The sequence below is a fragment of the Meles meles genome, chromosome 7, assembly GCF_922984935.1.
Source record: "Meles meles chromosome 7, mMelMel3.1 paternal haplotype, whole genome shotgun sequence".
Lineage (NCBI taxonomy): Eukaryota > Metazoa > Chordata > Mammalia > Carnivora > Mustelidae > Meles > Meles meles.
The window spans coordinates 89381753-89397249 of record NC_060072.1 but is presented as its reverse complement, the minus strand read 5'-3'; the positions used below and the strand labels follow the sequence as shown (position 1 = coordinate 89397249).

At 54.6% G+C, this 15497-nt stretch overlaps 1 protein-coding gene across 5 annotated transcripts; it reads right to left on the bottom strand.

Moving 5' to 3' along the window:
* Positions 1-840: 840 nt before the first annotated feature.
* ATG101 (autophagy related 101) lies at positions 841-7130 on the bottom strand. 5 transcript variants are annotated; one of them, XM_046013996.1, is made up of 4 exons: positions 6987-7130; positions 6354-6459; positions 3396-3648; positions 841-1542 (listed from the first exon to the last, which is right to left on the bottom strand). In XM_046013996.1, the coding sequence occupies exons 3-4, from the start codon at positions 3645-3647 to the stop codon at positions 1138-1140; spliced, it is 657 nt and encodes a 218-aa protein (XP_045869952.1). In that variant the 5' UTR covers position 3648; positions 6354-6459; positions 6987-7130; the 3' UTR covers positions 841-1137. The 5 variants fall into 5 exon arrangements, with proteins under 5 accessions (XP_045869952.1, XP_045869949.1, XP_045869953.1 ...); XM_046013993.1 differs by having other exon boundaries at positions 3396-3730; positions 6987-7129; XM_046013997.1 differs by lacking the exon at positions 6987-7130 and adding an exon at positions 6740-6873.
* Between the last annotated feature and the right edge of the window lie 8367 nt (positions 7131-15497).

Sequence of the window (15497 nt, the reverse complement as noted above, 5' to 3'; positions counted from 1 at the left end):
GGCCAGGTAGGGATTACACGCCATCAAGGAAACGGCCTTCCCCATCTCCCAAGCCTTGAGAACCTCCTGAGTTCTCCCAATGCCCCAGAGATCAAGGGCAACACTTCACCATCACAGGGCCAAGGTGCCTGGAATGGGAGAAACGTGCCAACACTTCCTAGCCACGCTGGCCACCTACCTGCTCCAGGACCACGCACAAGACCCCCACCCCCCACCCCGCACTCCATTTAGCCTGGTACAACTGCCCACATACAACCCAGAAGTATTACAAAAGAGGAAATAAGTCCGTAAGAAGTATACAAGGAGTTCACAGATTTTGAGCATCCTGTTGTAGAAATGAGTGTGTTAACAAAGCAGTGTCCTAACAACCGGCAAGGCCCAGCCCAGTCTGGAAGAAGTGTCATCAGACACCTCTCTCAAGTTGGCCAATCTCTCTCCAGAGAAGGAAACCCCCAACTAAATGAGCTTTCTGGTACACGTGGGGACCTGTACGTGCACCGTGAAGACACAGAGGATACTCTTTGAGAATCATCGTGAAGCCAGTCCAGATAACATAAAAGCCAGGATATCACAGCTTCCTCAGGGAGAAGAAACAGCAGTCATATCCAAAAGCAACAGCTCCCCCTCTGTGTCATCATTCACAGGACTGACCACAGTGACACCCGGATGGTGAACACCTGCTTCTGTGAACCCACAACAAAGTACCAACTGATCAGTTTTAGTCTATCCCCTGCCCCGTTCCCTTCACGTTGGAATCATGCCCTCAACGCACACCTGCATCTGCACAGGTCGGAGAGAGGCGACGTTTCAGGGCAGGACACAGGCCCAGGGAGAGATGGCTCAACCCGAACACATTCTCAATTTTATTCACCATCCCAGCGATGGCTCTTCCATACAGTGGAGGAAGGGGGACCCCCAGAGGGGTGCAGAGAGACAGTGAAGTCCAGACTTGACCATGAGCGAAGGTTAAAGGGATGACCAAGGCCTGGCAGCCACAAAACAAGGAAGCCAGGCGTGGCCATTCCAAGTCTCACCAAGGGGCCTGAGCAGGCTCCAGAGCCCCAAAGGCCCCACAGTACGAACCCTGGAAGCCAAGGTCTGCAAGCCATACAGGAGAGCCCGTGGCTCCATTAAGGCCTAGAGGGCAAGGGTGTCTTTGATGAGCCTGCGCATGGTGGTGGTGACCGAGGTGCCCAGGGCATCGGTGATCTGGAAGGAGATCTTGTATAGGTAGGGCTGCACATCCCGCAAGCCCGTGTCGAACACGTTGTCCACCTCCGACTGCGTGGGCATCTTGGGCAGGTACTCATGCCGGTTCATGACCTCCACAATGTTGATGACCTTCTCGCAGAGCTTCTCGCCCACCTTCTCCCGGCAGATCTGCCGCTCCTGCTCTGTGGCCAGGGCGACCACGTGCACCTTCACTGTCCACACTTCCCAGGGGATGCACTCATCCGAGAAAGGCCAGCGTGACTTCTTCTTCTGGTAGAACTCCAGGGACATCTGCCCCAGCCCATCACCTCCAGAGTTGCGCAGCGCGTCCTGGGGAAGGAAGAGGGGTAACAGATGAGAAGGCCGAGTCACCCTGTGAGTGCCTGCTTCCTACGCCCCGGAGAACTAGGCTCTCCTAGCTTTACTAGTTCTTCAGGGAAGGTAGGGAATGAGACACACAGGAGGCAAAGGATTCGTGTGAAGTGACACAGCAAACTGCCACCTAAACAAAAGTGTTCCTAGCAAACCAACAAGATCTGTCTCTAGGAAAAGCAGAAGAGGGGATTAAAACCCAATGATCCTTAACTAGAAAAAAGGACACCAAGAGGGACACCTGGGTGGCTCAGCAGGGTAAGCATCTGCCTTTGGGATTGAGTTCCAGGGGAGGGGGTTTGCCAGGGGGGGTGTGTGTGTGTCCCTGCTCGGGGGGAGTCAGTATCTCCCTCTGCCCCTCCCCCTGCTTCTCTAATAAATAAATAAAATCTTTAAAAAAAGAAAAAGGAAACCAAGAAACAGAAGGGGGTAGGACAGACCAGAGCTGGCTTCTCCCCCTTCTCTGAGAAGCAAACGAGACCATCTCATCCAAGATTTCTGCCGAGCCCCTACCTCCAGGGGGTGTAGTGGCCCCACACTCATCCTCCTAGAGCAGCTGGGAGCCTGAAGCACCCTTCCATCTGAGTTAACACCAACTCGAAGAGTAAGGGTGCTTCCCTCAAGTCCTGAACTGTCCTTCAAGGAATAATTCTCTCCTTTGTGGACAGAGCAAGGTCATGGGTCATGATGGCTAACACTTCTACAAAGCTCACCGTAAAGCCAGGCTAGTTCAGGCACTTGACGTATTTGACTCATTTAATCCTCACAGTGCATATTCCTATGAGGCAAGTACAATTATCCTTCTAGTTTTACATACAGGGAAGCTGAAGGCCGGGGAAGTGGAGTCACCTGCCCAAGGTCACACACCTGCTGGGTGGTACAGCCTGGCCCCTGAATCCATGCTCTTAATCATTATATGCTACGTGCTTCTCATAGGCATCTATAGCCAGACTTAGGACAGACGGCTGACTACCACAGCCTCCCTTGAAGACGGACTGGGAAACTCTAAAGAACTTACCCTGTCTGCTCTCAGAGGGACAGGGGAGTGCGGAGAGGGGGAACACTGTGGCCTGGGGGAGGGTCCACGTCCCGCCATGAGCACCTGGTGCCCAGCACCATGTAGGAGCTCTCCAAATGTTTGTGGAATGGAAGTCAGACAGATGGCCCTCCTCTCACCTCAGAGATGGCACCTTAAAAAAATTCCCCCTTACTTGAAAATTCAAACTAGCCACTCACTGAAACAGTGAAACACTACCACCCTGAAAGAAAACAAATTCCCACTGCCTGAGGTGACCAACTTCAGCAGCCTAGTGTATCCCTGCCACCTTCCTCCAGGCCCACACAGGCACGTACAAACCTCCGCCACACGGCCCAAAGGGATGCTCCGCTGAATGGTGAGCGCCCGAGCCCAGCGAGCCTCCCTCTCGGGGAATTCCCCAAGGGAAAGGAATTTCATAAAAGGGCAGGTGGAAGTCGAGAGGAGTCCATAGGAAGAGTTGAGCTGAAGAGTCAGAGAAGAGGTCCAGCCTGGGGTAGGAGGGGTGGGCAATGGGCACCCGAGGGAACCCAATGTCCACACCGCAAGGGCTGTCTGCTCTCCCTCCCTGAGGGGTTCTCACCAGCCCCTTCCCCTGCCCTGTCCAGAGCCCTCCGCCCCACAAGGAGCACTGAACACATGTCTGTTCCTCAGAACATGGAAGAACCCAACAGGAACACTCATGAAGGGAAGGCCAATCCAAGAGCAAGCTGGGGGCGGGTGGCGGGGGGAGACATTCATGGTGTGCCTGCTACCCGCCGCGCCACACCCCTACCTTGAATTCCCCGACAACCTTGCGCAGGGCACGGTCCAGCTCCTCCGAGGAGACCCGAACGTAGGTGAAGTCGATGAAGTCACAGTCCACATCCTGGGTGCCCACGGTGCCGATGGAGTAGGTGCCCTCCTTCTTGTAGTGGAACTTGCCCGTGCTTCGATGCAGGAGCACCGTGTGCAGCACGGCCAGCATGGCCTCCTCCACCTGCCGCCCCTCCACTGACACCTCCAGCACCTCCGAGCGACAGTTCATCCTGCAGCCAGGAGCCCGCACCCGCGTGCAGGACAAGAATGAAAACAGGAGCTGGGGGGGCTTCACCCCAGCCAGGGGCCACCCTGCAAGAGCAGCCAGGTCAGAACATGGACACGTGACCCGTCCACTTCCTTCCCGGCCCTACCAGCCTCTGCCTCTGTGGCCCTTCTTGGCATTCTGACGGCACATACTGCCAAGGAAGGCTCTCAGGATCAGAAAGGGAGAGAGCTTCCAAGTTACCAGTCCAAATAACCGGCAAGGACTTGACTTCAGGACGGCGTCAAGTGCCATGTCCTGCAAAGGCTCGCCGCCCCTGTCCACCACCAGCCACTGAAGGCGCACACGGCCCCCGCCCCCGAGAGGCCACAGGACTGGAGGAGAGAGACGCAGGTGAAGGCCATCTTACTGGCCAGGACACGAGGCGGGAGTAAAAAGCAAAGGAAGGTAGGAGTCTGACTGCCTAGGACCTTGAACGGCCAGATTTAGGCACTCGGACCCTGTGCTGAGGGCAGGGAAGAGCCAATGCGTCACGGTGCCAAGATCAGATCTGTGTGGCAAAAAATGAACCGGATGAAAGGTGAAAGACAGCTCTTAACTATCTTGTGGCCAAAAACTGCTCTGAGAAATCAATAAACTATGAAGGCTGGGGGGTGCCTGAGGGGCTCAGTAGATTAGGCCTCCACTTCGGCTCAGGTCATGATCTCAGGGTCCTGGGATGGAGCCCTACATCGGGCTCCCTGCTCGCCAGGAAGCCTGCTTCTCCCTCTCCCTCTGTTCGTCCCCACCGCTGGTGCACTGCCGTTCTCTCAAATAAATAAGTAAATCTTTTTTGAAAAAAAATGAAGACTGGGCTCTGACACCTGACTAACAGACACACACCCCCCAAATCTCCCCTCATGCCAGGGCCATCAACAGACTCTGGGGTAAAAGCTTTTAGATTTAAGGCAAAAAGGCTGGGCAAGAAGTCCAGTTAGAGGTCACAACAGCAGGGACAGTTACAGAGGCAGCACAATGGGATGTGGAGGAGTAAAGTGCAAAGTGTGGGGATTTTCACATCCAACAGTCCTGGGTCGAACCCCAGCTCTCCTACATCTTGTTCTGTGACTGCAAGCAAATCACTTAACCTCTCTGAGTGTGTTTTATCTGTAAATTTGGATTCTTGTGAAGATCAAATAAAATGATCAAATAAAATTTACAGTCACTGGTTTTATCCACTCTTCTACTCTAGAAGAGTGGATAAAACCAGTGACTCTAAAGCCAGACAGCCTGGGCTGCAACCCCAGCTCTACCACTTGCTCACTGGGTGACCCAGGCAAGCTACTTAACTCCTGTGTGCCTCAGTTTCCTGAATCTATATAACGAGGATCTATAAAAACTACCCTGCAAGGACTGTCCCAGGGAGCGGATGAGTTAGCATCTATAAAGCACTTAGAGCAGTATCTGGCGAGTAGTAAACAGTACTAGCCACTATCATTCACAATGGTATCGTCGTTGCTGAGAGAGGACACAGGCTATGATACAGCACTGGTGGACCGGGTGCGAAGGAAAGAACATACCTGAGGACCAGACCTTCTAAGTAACTGAATATGAGCCCCAAAGGAGAAGAACAGTCACATTTCTTGCTGAGCAGTCAGCTTTCAAACCTGCCCTGATGGGGAACTTACCACCTCTCACAGCAAACCATTCTGTATTTGGACAGCTCTACTCAGGTATTCCTTCTCCAGAAGGAATCCACCCCTTAGCACTTCAAACCCCTGGTCACAGTTTGGATATCAGGAGCCACACAGAATAAGTCTCCCTTTCCCACTTATGTGCCTTTCTGATATCTGGAGACAACTCTTCCGTTATCCCTCACCCCTACCACAGGTTAAAGGTCCCCAGTCCCCATACATGTCATATCTTCTGGACATCCCATCTTCTCTGGCAGCTCTCCTCTAAGCGTATTTCAGTCTGTCTCAATCCCCATTAAAGAGCAGTGCTCAGCAGTGAACACAGGGCAGTCTGTGGACAGCTCAGAGATCAAGCTGGCTCTGCCTCTCACTCAGCTACCAGCGAGGGTCTACCTGAACCTAGCAGTCATCCCTTCACAGGTATTATCCTGTCTTGGCTCTCCCCCAGACTGACAGTTCCTTGACGGCAGGCACTAGACCCTACTCATCACTGGAAACTCCATGCCTGGAACCTAGTACAAAGTACTGCTCAAATCACCCTGATCAGAAGCCTCCAGGTCCTTCCAAGGGTTGCTGGATCAATTTCTCCTATATCAGGAGGAGTCAAGCTCTGCCGCTCATTTCTGTTCTCTATAGTTTAATTCCCTTCAACAGCCTCCCATCTAGAGGCTCCCAGCTCTGGCCCGGCTCCCTCTTCTTCCACCACTTCCCCCACAGGGGTCCCCCACTAACGTTCACCCAGGCCACTTCTTTCTTTGGCCCCACGCCCAGGCTCTTCCTAAGAAAAAGCTGTTCTAGGTAGCAATCTTTCAGGAAGTCGGTACTGACCAACCCCAGTCTCCTTCCCAGAGCACGCCACATCTGGTCTGTGATGAACCTGTCTGTCCCCTTCCCCTCACCCCTGCCTCCTGTGAGCGGGGAGTCTTCTCGAGCAGAGCCTGGGAAATCTCATCCCTCTGATCCCCCCACCCCCAAGGCCCAGGTCTGCAGAGCACAGCGCCAGCTTGGAGCCCAGGGCATCCCCAAGCCCACTTACGCGTATAGGTTTGAGCGCAGATCCTTCAGGTTCGGACCATGCCCTTGCTCCTCCTCGCGCGCAGATGCGCCTCGACGTCCGCGCCGGCGACTGAGCCCCAAAGAAACTAAAAGCCAAAACAGAAAGCTCAGCGTCAAGACACTCTGGCGGGCCCCAGGAAGGACCTTCCACCGGGGTCCCGTGTCTCCCACCGCCACCACCCGCGACCCGCAGAAGTCCGGGGTTCAGGGAAGGAGCTGCCTCCTGAGGTCCCGGGAGGTGCGCGCGGCAGGGGGGTGAGGGGTGGGGGGCCCGGGGGACCCTCCCCGCGCCCAGCCTGGCCGCACTCGGGAGTTCCAGGCGCGCCGTCCCTCCCTCCCGCCGGCCCGGAGAATGCCCGCGCTTACACAGGGGAAGGGGACAGAGGGTGAGTCGAAACGGTCTCCCACCAACCCGAGCCTGCGTCCGGGACTCGACGGACAGCTCATCCGCGCTCCGGGGCCGCCCGACCACCGCGGCAGGAGGCGGTGCCGGCGGCGGAAGTCCGGGCCTCCGCCCACCGCCAGCAGGGCAGGTTCCACCGGCTCCATGGGCCTCCGGCGGGGGCGCGAACCCGCCCGGCCCGGCCCGACATCAGCGCAGCCGCCCCCTCACCTTACAGCCGTGCCGGCGGACACAGAGAGCCACACACTGCTCCGTGAGAACGTGCTTCTTTTTGTCTTGATCACCTCTCGGATTTTTTTTATTCGATAGTTAAGAGTATCTCCCTCGTTTGGACGAGTCCATTCAGCCCACCACCGAGAGTGTTGTTGTGTTTCGGCTGGAACCACGCACTTCCGCCATAGAGATGGGATGGAAGGAGAGGCCAATGGGCTCTGTGCTGCCTCCTCAGACGGAGAGGAGTCATCGGCGATGACCCAGCCTCTGGGACGCAGGTCTGGTCCCCAACTCCGGGCGCAGAGACCTGGACGGGACACGGATTCCCCCAAGATGAAGGGAACGCCATCTGGAGACGTGGCCTGGAGATGAGCCCGGGCTGGTGCGCTGCGTGATGCTGAACGGATGGCAGAATTAGCTTGTCCAGCGTGCATAGTCGAATCCCCGGCCCCACGATGCTGGAGAAAGGGGCTTAGCCTTACCGTGTTATCTTCATACAGGAGCGCTACTTGTTGCTTGACCGTGACCGATCTGGTGACAGTTCTTGTAAAGATCATAATTCTGCCATTGCCCCCTGTGTGAACCTCTTGACGTCACTCCTTTCTGATTTTCTCCTCTATAAATGGGGTGCTGTTGTGAGGATCACAAGAGATAATTCTATGAAAGATCTTTGTGGAATGTAAAGGGTTATACGAATGAGTGCATTTTTAGTGCTCTGTAACTTCCAGGAGAATGTTTGGTATTCCGTGTAGATCGTGAGCCTAGGGTAGGCAGAGGTCTGTCCGTTTTTGTTAATGCCCACAGAGCCTGGGATGCACGAACTGAGACTTACTGACCTGAGTGGTTTACTTGAGGATTAAGATGCTCATTTTCCTAACACACTCTCCCAAAATAATAATATAATATTTATTGAGTGAAATGTAGAGAGCATGATTCTAAGTGCTTTATGTATGTTAATTTAAGCTTGAGAATGATCAATACTAGAAGGCAGATAAAGACACTGTGGCTGGGAGAGGTTAAGTAACTTGCCCAAGGTCACCCAGTAAGTAGCAAGCCTGGGGTTCAAATGCAGGATTCCATACCTCTACAGAAGTTCTCTTTCTGGTTTCTCCACGCACTACCATTCTCCAATACACCCCACTCAAAGCCTTCTCTCTAGTGGGAAGATGCTCTGATGAGTAGCGTTTGCTAGTTTTCTACAATGGCTGATTCGAAGCTATGGGACATCCCTGAATGCAGAGTCCAAAATGAATGAAGGATTACATTTTGGTCATCAGTAGTACAATGGGCTCGCCAGCACCGGTACCAGCGGGCTCCAGCACACCCTTTAGGACTGCCCTCGCCCACCAGCTTTTCTTTCTTTCTTGTTTTTTTTTTTAAGATTTTAGTTGTTTAGTTATTTACTAATTAGTTATTTATTAATTTGTGATTGATTGATTAATAAACAAAATAAATTTGTTTAATTATTTATTAAAAATTTTAGAGAAATGGGTGGGAGAGAGACTGTGAAGGGAGGGTGGGGAGGGATAGGGGAGAAGAAGAGGGAATCTCAAGCCAACTCGGCACTGAGCACGGGGCTCAGTCACTTGATGCTGTGATCCCCACCTGAGCCGAAATCAAGAGTCTGGATGCTTTAACTAACTGAGCCACCCAGGCACCGTCCCACCAGTTTTTTTCAACCCCAACACAACTCCTTTTCTGACTGACATTCCCCCTCCTCATCAGTTCCTTATTCCCTCACCCTCCTCTCCATAGCTGGGCCCTGGTGCAGCCTTGGTCCCTCTGGTTTGTCTCTGTCCCAGGTGCAGCCACCTGTCCCCTGGCAGCATCAGAGTACCCCCCCCCCCAGGGCCTCAGGAAGGAGAAAGCCACCTGCCTTATAGACCAACATCTTCTGGAGCCTGGACTTAACCAGGAGGAATAGCATAAAATATTGAGACAGTGTCTGAGGAGCCAGAAGAGGGAGACCGAAGGAAGCAGAACCAGCCCTGGATGGGTGGGAGGATCAGAGCCTAACTCCTAGAGATGGCCAGTCAGGGAAGGGAGTGGCTGATCTCTCCTCTACCCTTGACACCCTTCGTCTCAAGGACCTTCCAGACCACAAGCCTGACGTCATCATCACTACTACCCATCACTGAGCCTTATTAGGCACAACGCCAGCACTTCAAATGCACTATTATGCTGATTTCTCCAACTACCTATGAAGGTAAATGCAATCCCCCCCATTTACAGATAATGAAACTGAGGCACAGTGATATGTGGTAATTACTTTGATAGCTAATTTTATGTGTCAACTTGCCTGTGCCTCAGAGTACCCAGACATTTGATCAAACATTATTCTGGGTGTGTCTGGGAGAGTGTTTTTCTGAAGGAGATTAACATTTGAATTGGGTAGACTTAAGTAAAGGGGACTACTTCCTCCCCTAAAGAGGGTGGGCCCTGTCCAATCAGTTGAAGGCCCAAATAGAATAAAAGCTCTGACCCTGCCATGAAAAAGGAGAACTCCTGACTGCTTTCAAGCTGGAACATTGGGTTCTTTTCGTGCTTTCAGACTTGAACTGAAACACCTACTCTTCCTGGGTCTCCCGCTTGCTGGTGTTTGGAACTATACCCCAGCTTTTCTGAGTCTCCCGCTTGCTGACTACAGATCTTGGGACTTATCAGACCTCCATAACCACATGAGCCAATTCCTCATAACAAATCTCTTTCTATAGATATACATCCTATTAGTTCCGTCTCCCTGGAGAACCCTGACTAATACACTTGCCAAGGCCACACACTCCTCTGTCCTCATTCCACCCACTGTTGTCCCTCCTCCAAAACTCACCCTGTCCCTGGAGCCGTTCCTGCCTGAGGCTGAAGCTGGGGCCCCTCACCTTACTTGTCTCTGGCCAGATGCTGGCCAATCCTTGCCTCCTCTTACCTCCCCAAATTCTTACAGGGCTGTTCCCACTGCACCTCAGACCTTGGGTCCTATGCCCACATGGGTGGTCCTGTCAGGGAGGGAGGGTTCAAAAAGCGAGACTGTGTGGGGGCACGTGGGTGGCTCAGTGGGTTAAAGCCTCTGCCTTCAGCTCAGGTCATGATCTCAGAGTCCTGGGATCGAGCCCCACATCAGGCTCTCTGCTCAGTGGGGAGCCTTCTTCCCCCCCTACCCCTACCTGCCTCTCTGTCTACTTATGATCTCTCTCTCTGTGTGTCAAGTAAATAATAAAATCTTTTTTTAAAAAAGTGAGACTGTGTGGAATGAATTATCCCACCCTATGACCCTCTCTTGATGATCAAGATATAATCTTTTTTGTTGTTGTTTTTAGAGATTTTATTTTTAAGTGAGCTCTACACCCAACACAGGGCTTGAACTCATGACCCTGAGTTCAAGAGTCTCACGCTCTACAGACTGAGCTAGCCAGGCACCCCTTCAATCATTTATTCATCTACTGATTCATTCATTCATGCCAAACCTATGTACCTGTCCACATGCCATGCCCATGTCATAACAAGGTGGACAGTGTGGCCCTCTGGAATCTCAAAGTCTTGCAAAGGAAATGGACCAAGGACTCTTCCTGGACTGGAAAACGCAAGAGCTGGTATGAAAGAAAAGGCAGCAGGCTTTCCAGGGCTGGGGATGGAGGCTACTGCTGTCAGTCTTGACTGCGGCCTATGGGAGAGGAAGTGATACATTGAAGGTGGGCAATGATGGGACACTGGGAGAAAAGTGGGACAGCTGCAGAAAGCACAGGACAGCGAGTTGAGGGATGGGCCAGAAGAGGTGAGTGGTTCCAGAAAGAAGTGGAGTTTCTGGGAATTATTCGGGGAGGGGGGTTCCTAGAGAAGGGGAAAGAAAAAGGCTTGGGGGAGAGGTCTCCTTGAGAGCCGAGGGTGGAAACTGAGGCTTGTGGCACGGGAGAGGCAAAGACGGAGAGAGCAGACTTCTCAGTCAGAGTCCGACACCACGGCCAGCCAGGCAGCCCGTCGGCTACTGAGGCCCTCTGAGCCAGGCCAGCAGCTGAGGCCCATGGAGGGACCTTGAAGGCCAACCCAAAACCTTGGGAGTAGGCAGCTGGCTTTGCATGGTGACTGTGGCCTTGGATGGCCCCACCCCATCCTAGTGTGTGCCCTGGGGAGAGCTGAACCCTGAAACTGGGCCTGCAGGCCACCCCCCAATCGCTCCGGAGCTGACCCTGGCAGCGTCACAGGGTGTGACTCAAGCCCCATCAACAACAATGAGTGGGACTGACGTCAGGCCGGGGGCTCCTGACGGTGCCTAGCCTGGCCGAGTGGCCAGCACCCTGTCTCCTAACCCTCTCGCCCTGGTCAGGCTGCAAGGCCACCAAGGATCAGCTGTCGCCTTATAACATCTGCCCCCCTGGGATCCGGGGCAGAGGCTCCTCCATCACCCACCCCCACACCCCCTCCTCCGAGGCAGAGGAAATGGCTGGGCTTCCGACAGTGTGGCAGAGAGCGTGAGAAAGAGGCACCTCCCAGCCCCGACCCCGTCAGGCGGACTCTAGACCCGGCCTGGGCTGGGAGGTAGCATGTCTGCTGCCTGTCCTGGGGACGTGGGAATCTGTGCTTCACTGCTGGGGAGCGGGAGTGGGTATCTTTCCCCGGGAAGGTCTATGTGTTTGTCTCTCTGGCCAAGTTGGGGTGGGAATGGGGCTTAATTTCTGTGTCTGTCCTCAGGGGTAAGGGCTCTGTCATCTCTCTGTCCTGCAAGGTCTACGCATCTGTTCCTTTGGGAGGCATGTGTGTCTCTGTCCTCTGGCCCAGAGGAGTCTGTGTGACAGTCTTTGCAAAAGGAGAGGGTATTTCCCGCCCTAACTCTGGTTTCTCTCATGACTCTGGTGTCTTGTCAGGCCAGAGACATCCGTCTATACTCACAGTACCCCGGTTATCCAGGTTGGGGTCCAGATCTCCAAGGGCTGGACTGGGTTAGGGCCTCATCCCTCTGATGGGCCAGACTAGGAGGCAGGGACAGTCGGCACCCTGCCTGGCTGGCTTGCACTGGGCACTGCTCCCTGCTAACACAGCACGTACCACACCCCCGCCCGGGCACTCCCGTCCCAGCCCAGCTGCCACCCCCAGCCCCCGTGGCGGTGCCCGAGTAGGGGCCGGACAATGCCTGGTGCCTGGGTCAGATCTTGAAGAGACCTCAAGGGCCCCCTCCCAAGTCTGATAGGGTCAGGACCCAGCAGGAGGCAGAAGGAACCAGGGTGGTGGGAAGAATAACCAAACACTGGCCTAGGGGTGCAGGAAAAGGGGCAGAAGCCAAGGCCAAATCCTCCAGGGCCTCCAGGACCTTCTATTGTCCTCAGGCCAGCTCTGAGTCTAGCTGGGGGGCCTGGAATGGGTCTCCTGCCCTCAGAATGTCCCTGGCTATGTAGGGAAGGAGATACTGGGGGAGTGGAGGGTGCTTTGGCTCAGCCTTGTGCTAACTCCTTCCTGCCCTCACAGCTAGAGGCTGGAGGTTTCCAAGTCCCACTAGTCAGCCTAGACCTTACCCCAGCAGCCCCCAACCTGGGGCTAAGGCGGGGCAGGGCAGCAGCCTGAGCCTGGAGCAGGGCTGAAGGCGGAGGTTTGGCGCTGGGCTCTGGCTGCTCCAAGAAGGACACAGCAGCTGGCAGCTGCAAGGCCAGGCCTGGTAGGGCTAGACAGTGGATGGTCAGAAGCTCACCCCCTCAGCCTCATCTTCTGAGGAGGCCAGGTGGTTCTCGGGTCTCTGATGCAGTCGGGAACTTTGGTGGGGGCTGAGGCTAGTTCAGATTTAAGCTAAAACTCCCTGAGACTCCCTAGACCTGGCTGTCCCATAAAGGGGATCCAGCACTCCCCTCAGCCGAGACTTGCCTGACAGCTGCCTCAGGGCTATGGAAGGACATCCCTAACCATCTGCTGACTGTCCAGCTACCACAAGCAGCCTCCCACCTCTGACAGCCTCTCACTGGCTTCCCTCCACAGCTCTACAGCAGGCTGCCACATAGCCCAGTACCCTGGACACCCAGAGCCGATCATGTGGCACAATACAGCTCAAGTACAGGGTGGTTGCCCGTGACCTTCAGAAGCTCCTCAGCCTCCTTGAGGCCAGCCTTTGCCACCCTCCATAACCAAGTGCCAGTGGCCAGAGCCCACCAGGTAAGAGGCAATTTCCTCTATTCCAGGCCCAGGAGGGTCATCAAGCACAAACTCTGGGGTATATAGAGTCACCCCAACCCTAGTCACAATGGCACCTCAGGGCTGGGGAGGGGGCCAGGGCCTCTGGGCACAGGGCCCAGCGTGGGTGGGGTAGGGGGGAGACAGGGAGGCAGGCTTCCTGGGTCTCCATGTGAGGACAAACAGCAGGCTTTGAGGCCTTGGAAAATCCCGCCTGGGATTCCAGGCCCTGCCGGCGTCACTGCCTTTTGACTATTGTCCCCGTCGGAAATGGGCCCAGCCCCCGGCTAGCCCGGACAGAGCAGCCATTGTGAGGCCCCACCAAGCTCAATGCCCCCTTGTTCGCCCTCCCAGCCCCTAGCAAGACTGGGAGGCCAGTTCTTCCAGTTGCTCAGTGGAAAAGAAAGAGCCTGCCTGCAGGCTCCAGCCCTTGGGCGGGTCAGGGCGGGGCGGGGCGGGGCCGGACGGGGCTGGAGAACTCGGCCTCCCACCCAGTACCCCAATCACCAGAGTACTGGAAAGGGGCCACCGTCCCTGATGGAGCTTCTTTCATTTACAAAGCCCCTGGGCAGGGAGACCTAGGGGTTAGGTATCTAGACACACCCTGTGCTGCCACTTGGAAGCCTAGTGACCTTGGGAAAGTCATTTACTTTCTCTGCCTTTGTAAAAGCTATAGCTATGATTTATTGTTTGCTGCACACCAAGCACTGTTTGAAATACTTTGTATACATGCATTCATGTAATCATTGTAGTCGCTTTACGAAATAGATACAATTATTTCCCTATTCACAAATGAAGACGCTAAGGCAGGGAAGTATCCTAGTGGAAATTCTCCAGCTAGAAAGAGCTGGAGCCAAGATTTAAAGCCAGGCAGCGGGATTCCAGGGTCCTTGCTCTCTACTGCTCTGCTGGACTCCCAGCCCGTGAGGTGGGGATAACCACACTTTCTTCGTGGGGTGGTAGTGAGAGTTAGAAAGGACAAATATCATGTGAAAAGAACTTGGTGGGTGATGGAACCTTGTACATGGTAGCTCTTATCATCGCTATGGGGCTTAGATATCTACACAGACCAAGAGTCTCCAGGGCTCCCCCCATACCCAACCCCTGCCTCTAACTCAAGCCCCTAAGTGGCCCTTTTGCCTTCCCCAAGGGCCTGCCCTGTACTCCACATCTGTATCCGTGCTAGAGTCGGGGGTATGGAAGAGAGTGACCCAAAGGGAGAGGCCTCAGTCCAATCCCACAGCTGGTGGGAGATTTCCCAGCAAGCTCTCTGTTCCTAACCAGAGTACTACTCCAGGACCCGCCTCCTCACTGAGTGGATGGGCAAACTGAGGCTCAGGGAGGAAGAGGAGCTTCTCAGAGAGCAGCATGGAGTTGGGAGGCAGGGCTGAGAATAGAAGCAAATCTCCGAACTACTCCCCACTCCCGCGCCCCCCCCCCCCACCTCCGGTCTGCCCCGCACCTTGCCGAGTGTGTGCTTTGACAAAGGCTCATTCAGGGTCTTGGGCAGGGGGTACCAGGGACACAGGGTGGAGGTGGTAGTCACCATGCGCACAGCCCAAGGCTCCCCAGCACATGTGGACCCTGCAGAAGGTCTGGGGCTGGACTGTCTTCCTCGAACCCGAGCAAGGACATGTGGTTGATAGCTCCTTGGGGAACCTCCGGGCCACGGCTGGAGCCCTGGGAAAGACCCTTGATTCCATCCTCGGGGGTAAAGCCCTATATTGTACAGCTTCCATCCAGTCAGGGGCCACCAAGGTGGAGCCTCAGAGTCCCGGGCCAAGGGTTGTGAGGAACAGGTGTAAGGAGCAGTGCTTTTGGGTCTCCTACAAGGTCCTTGAGAAGGACTCCACGCAGCCAGCCAGACACTGAGCTCAGTGAAGGGGGCTGGACCCTGCTAGGCTGGCAGCTATCTGGGCCTCAGGCTGGAGTCCATCTAGGTTCCTGTTTCTCAAAAAAGTAGCCCTTAGACTCACACTGGCATCACAAGCACTTGGTAAATGTGCTTGGTAAAAGCGTGGACTCCTGGGCCCTCCCCCTCAGCAAATCGGAGTTTCTGACATCAGATTCTAGGAATCTGCCTTTCAAGCCAGCTAAACAATTGATGAGCTGGGGAGTTGGAGGACCTACGTAGGGGCACCTGAGTACAGATAGGAACCCCGGAACGATTTTCTTCCCGAGAGGACAAGGGCCACCAGCAACCTGGATCTTATTGCTGGGGTGCTAGGCAGGTGGGGATTGTAGAAAATGCAGATGGAAAACAACTTGTACTAAAGCTAACGCCATCCCAGGCTGCCCTGTACCCAGTCCCAGGCACCTCCACCGACGTTCCCGGACTCCCATGGGCAACGCAAGGCAGGC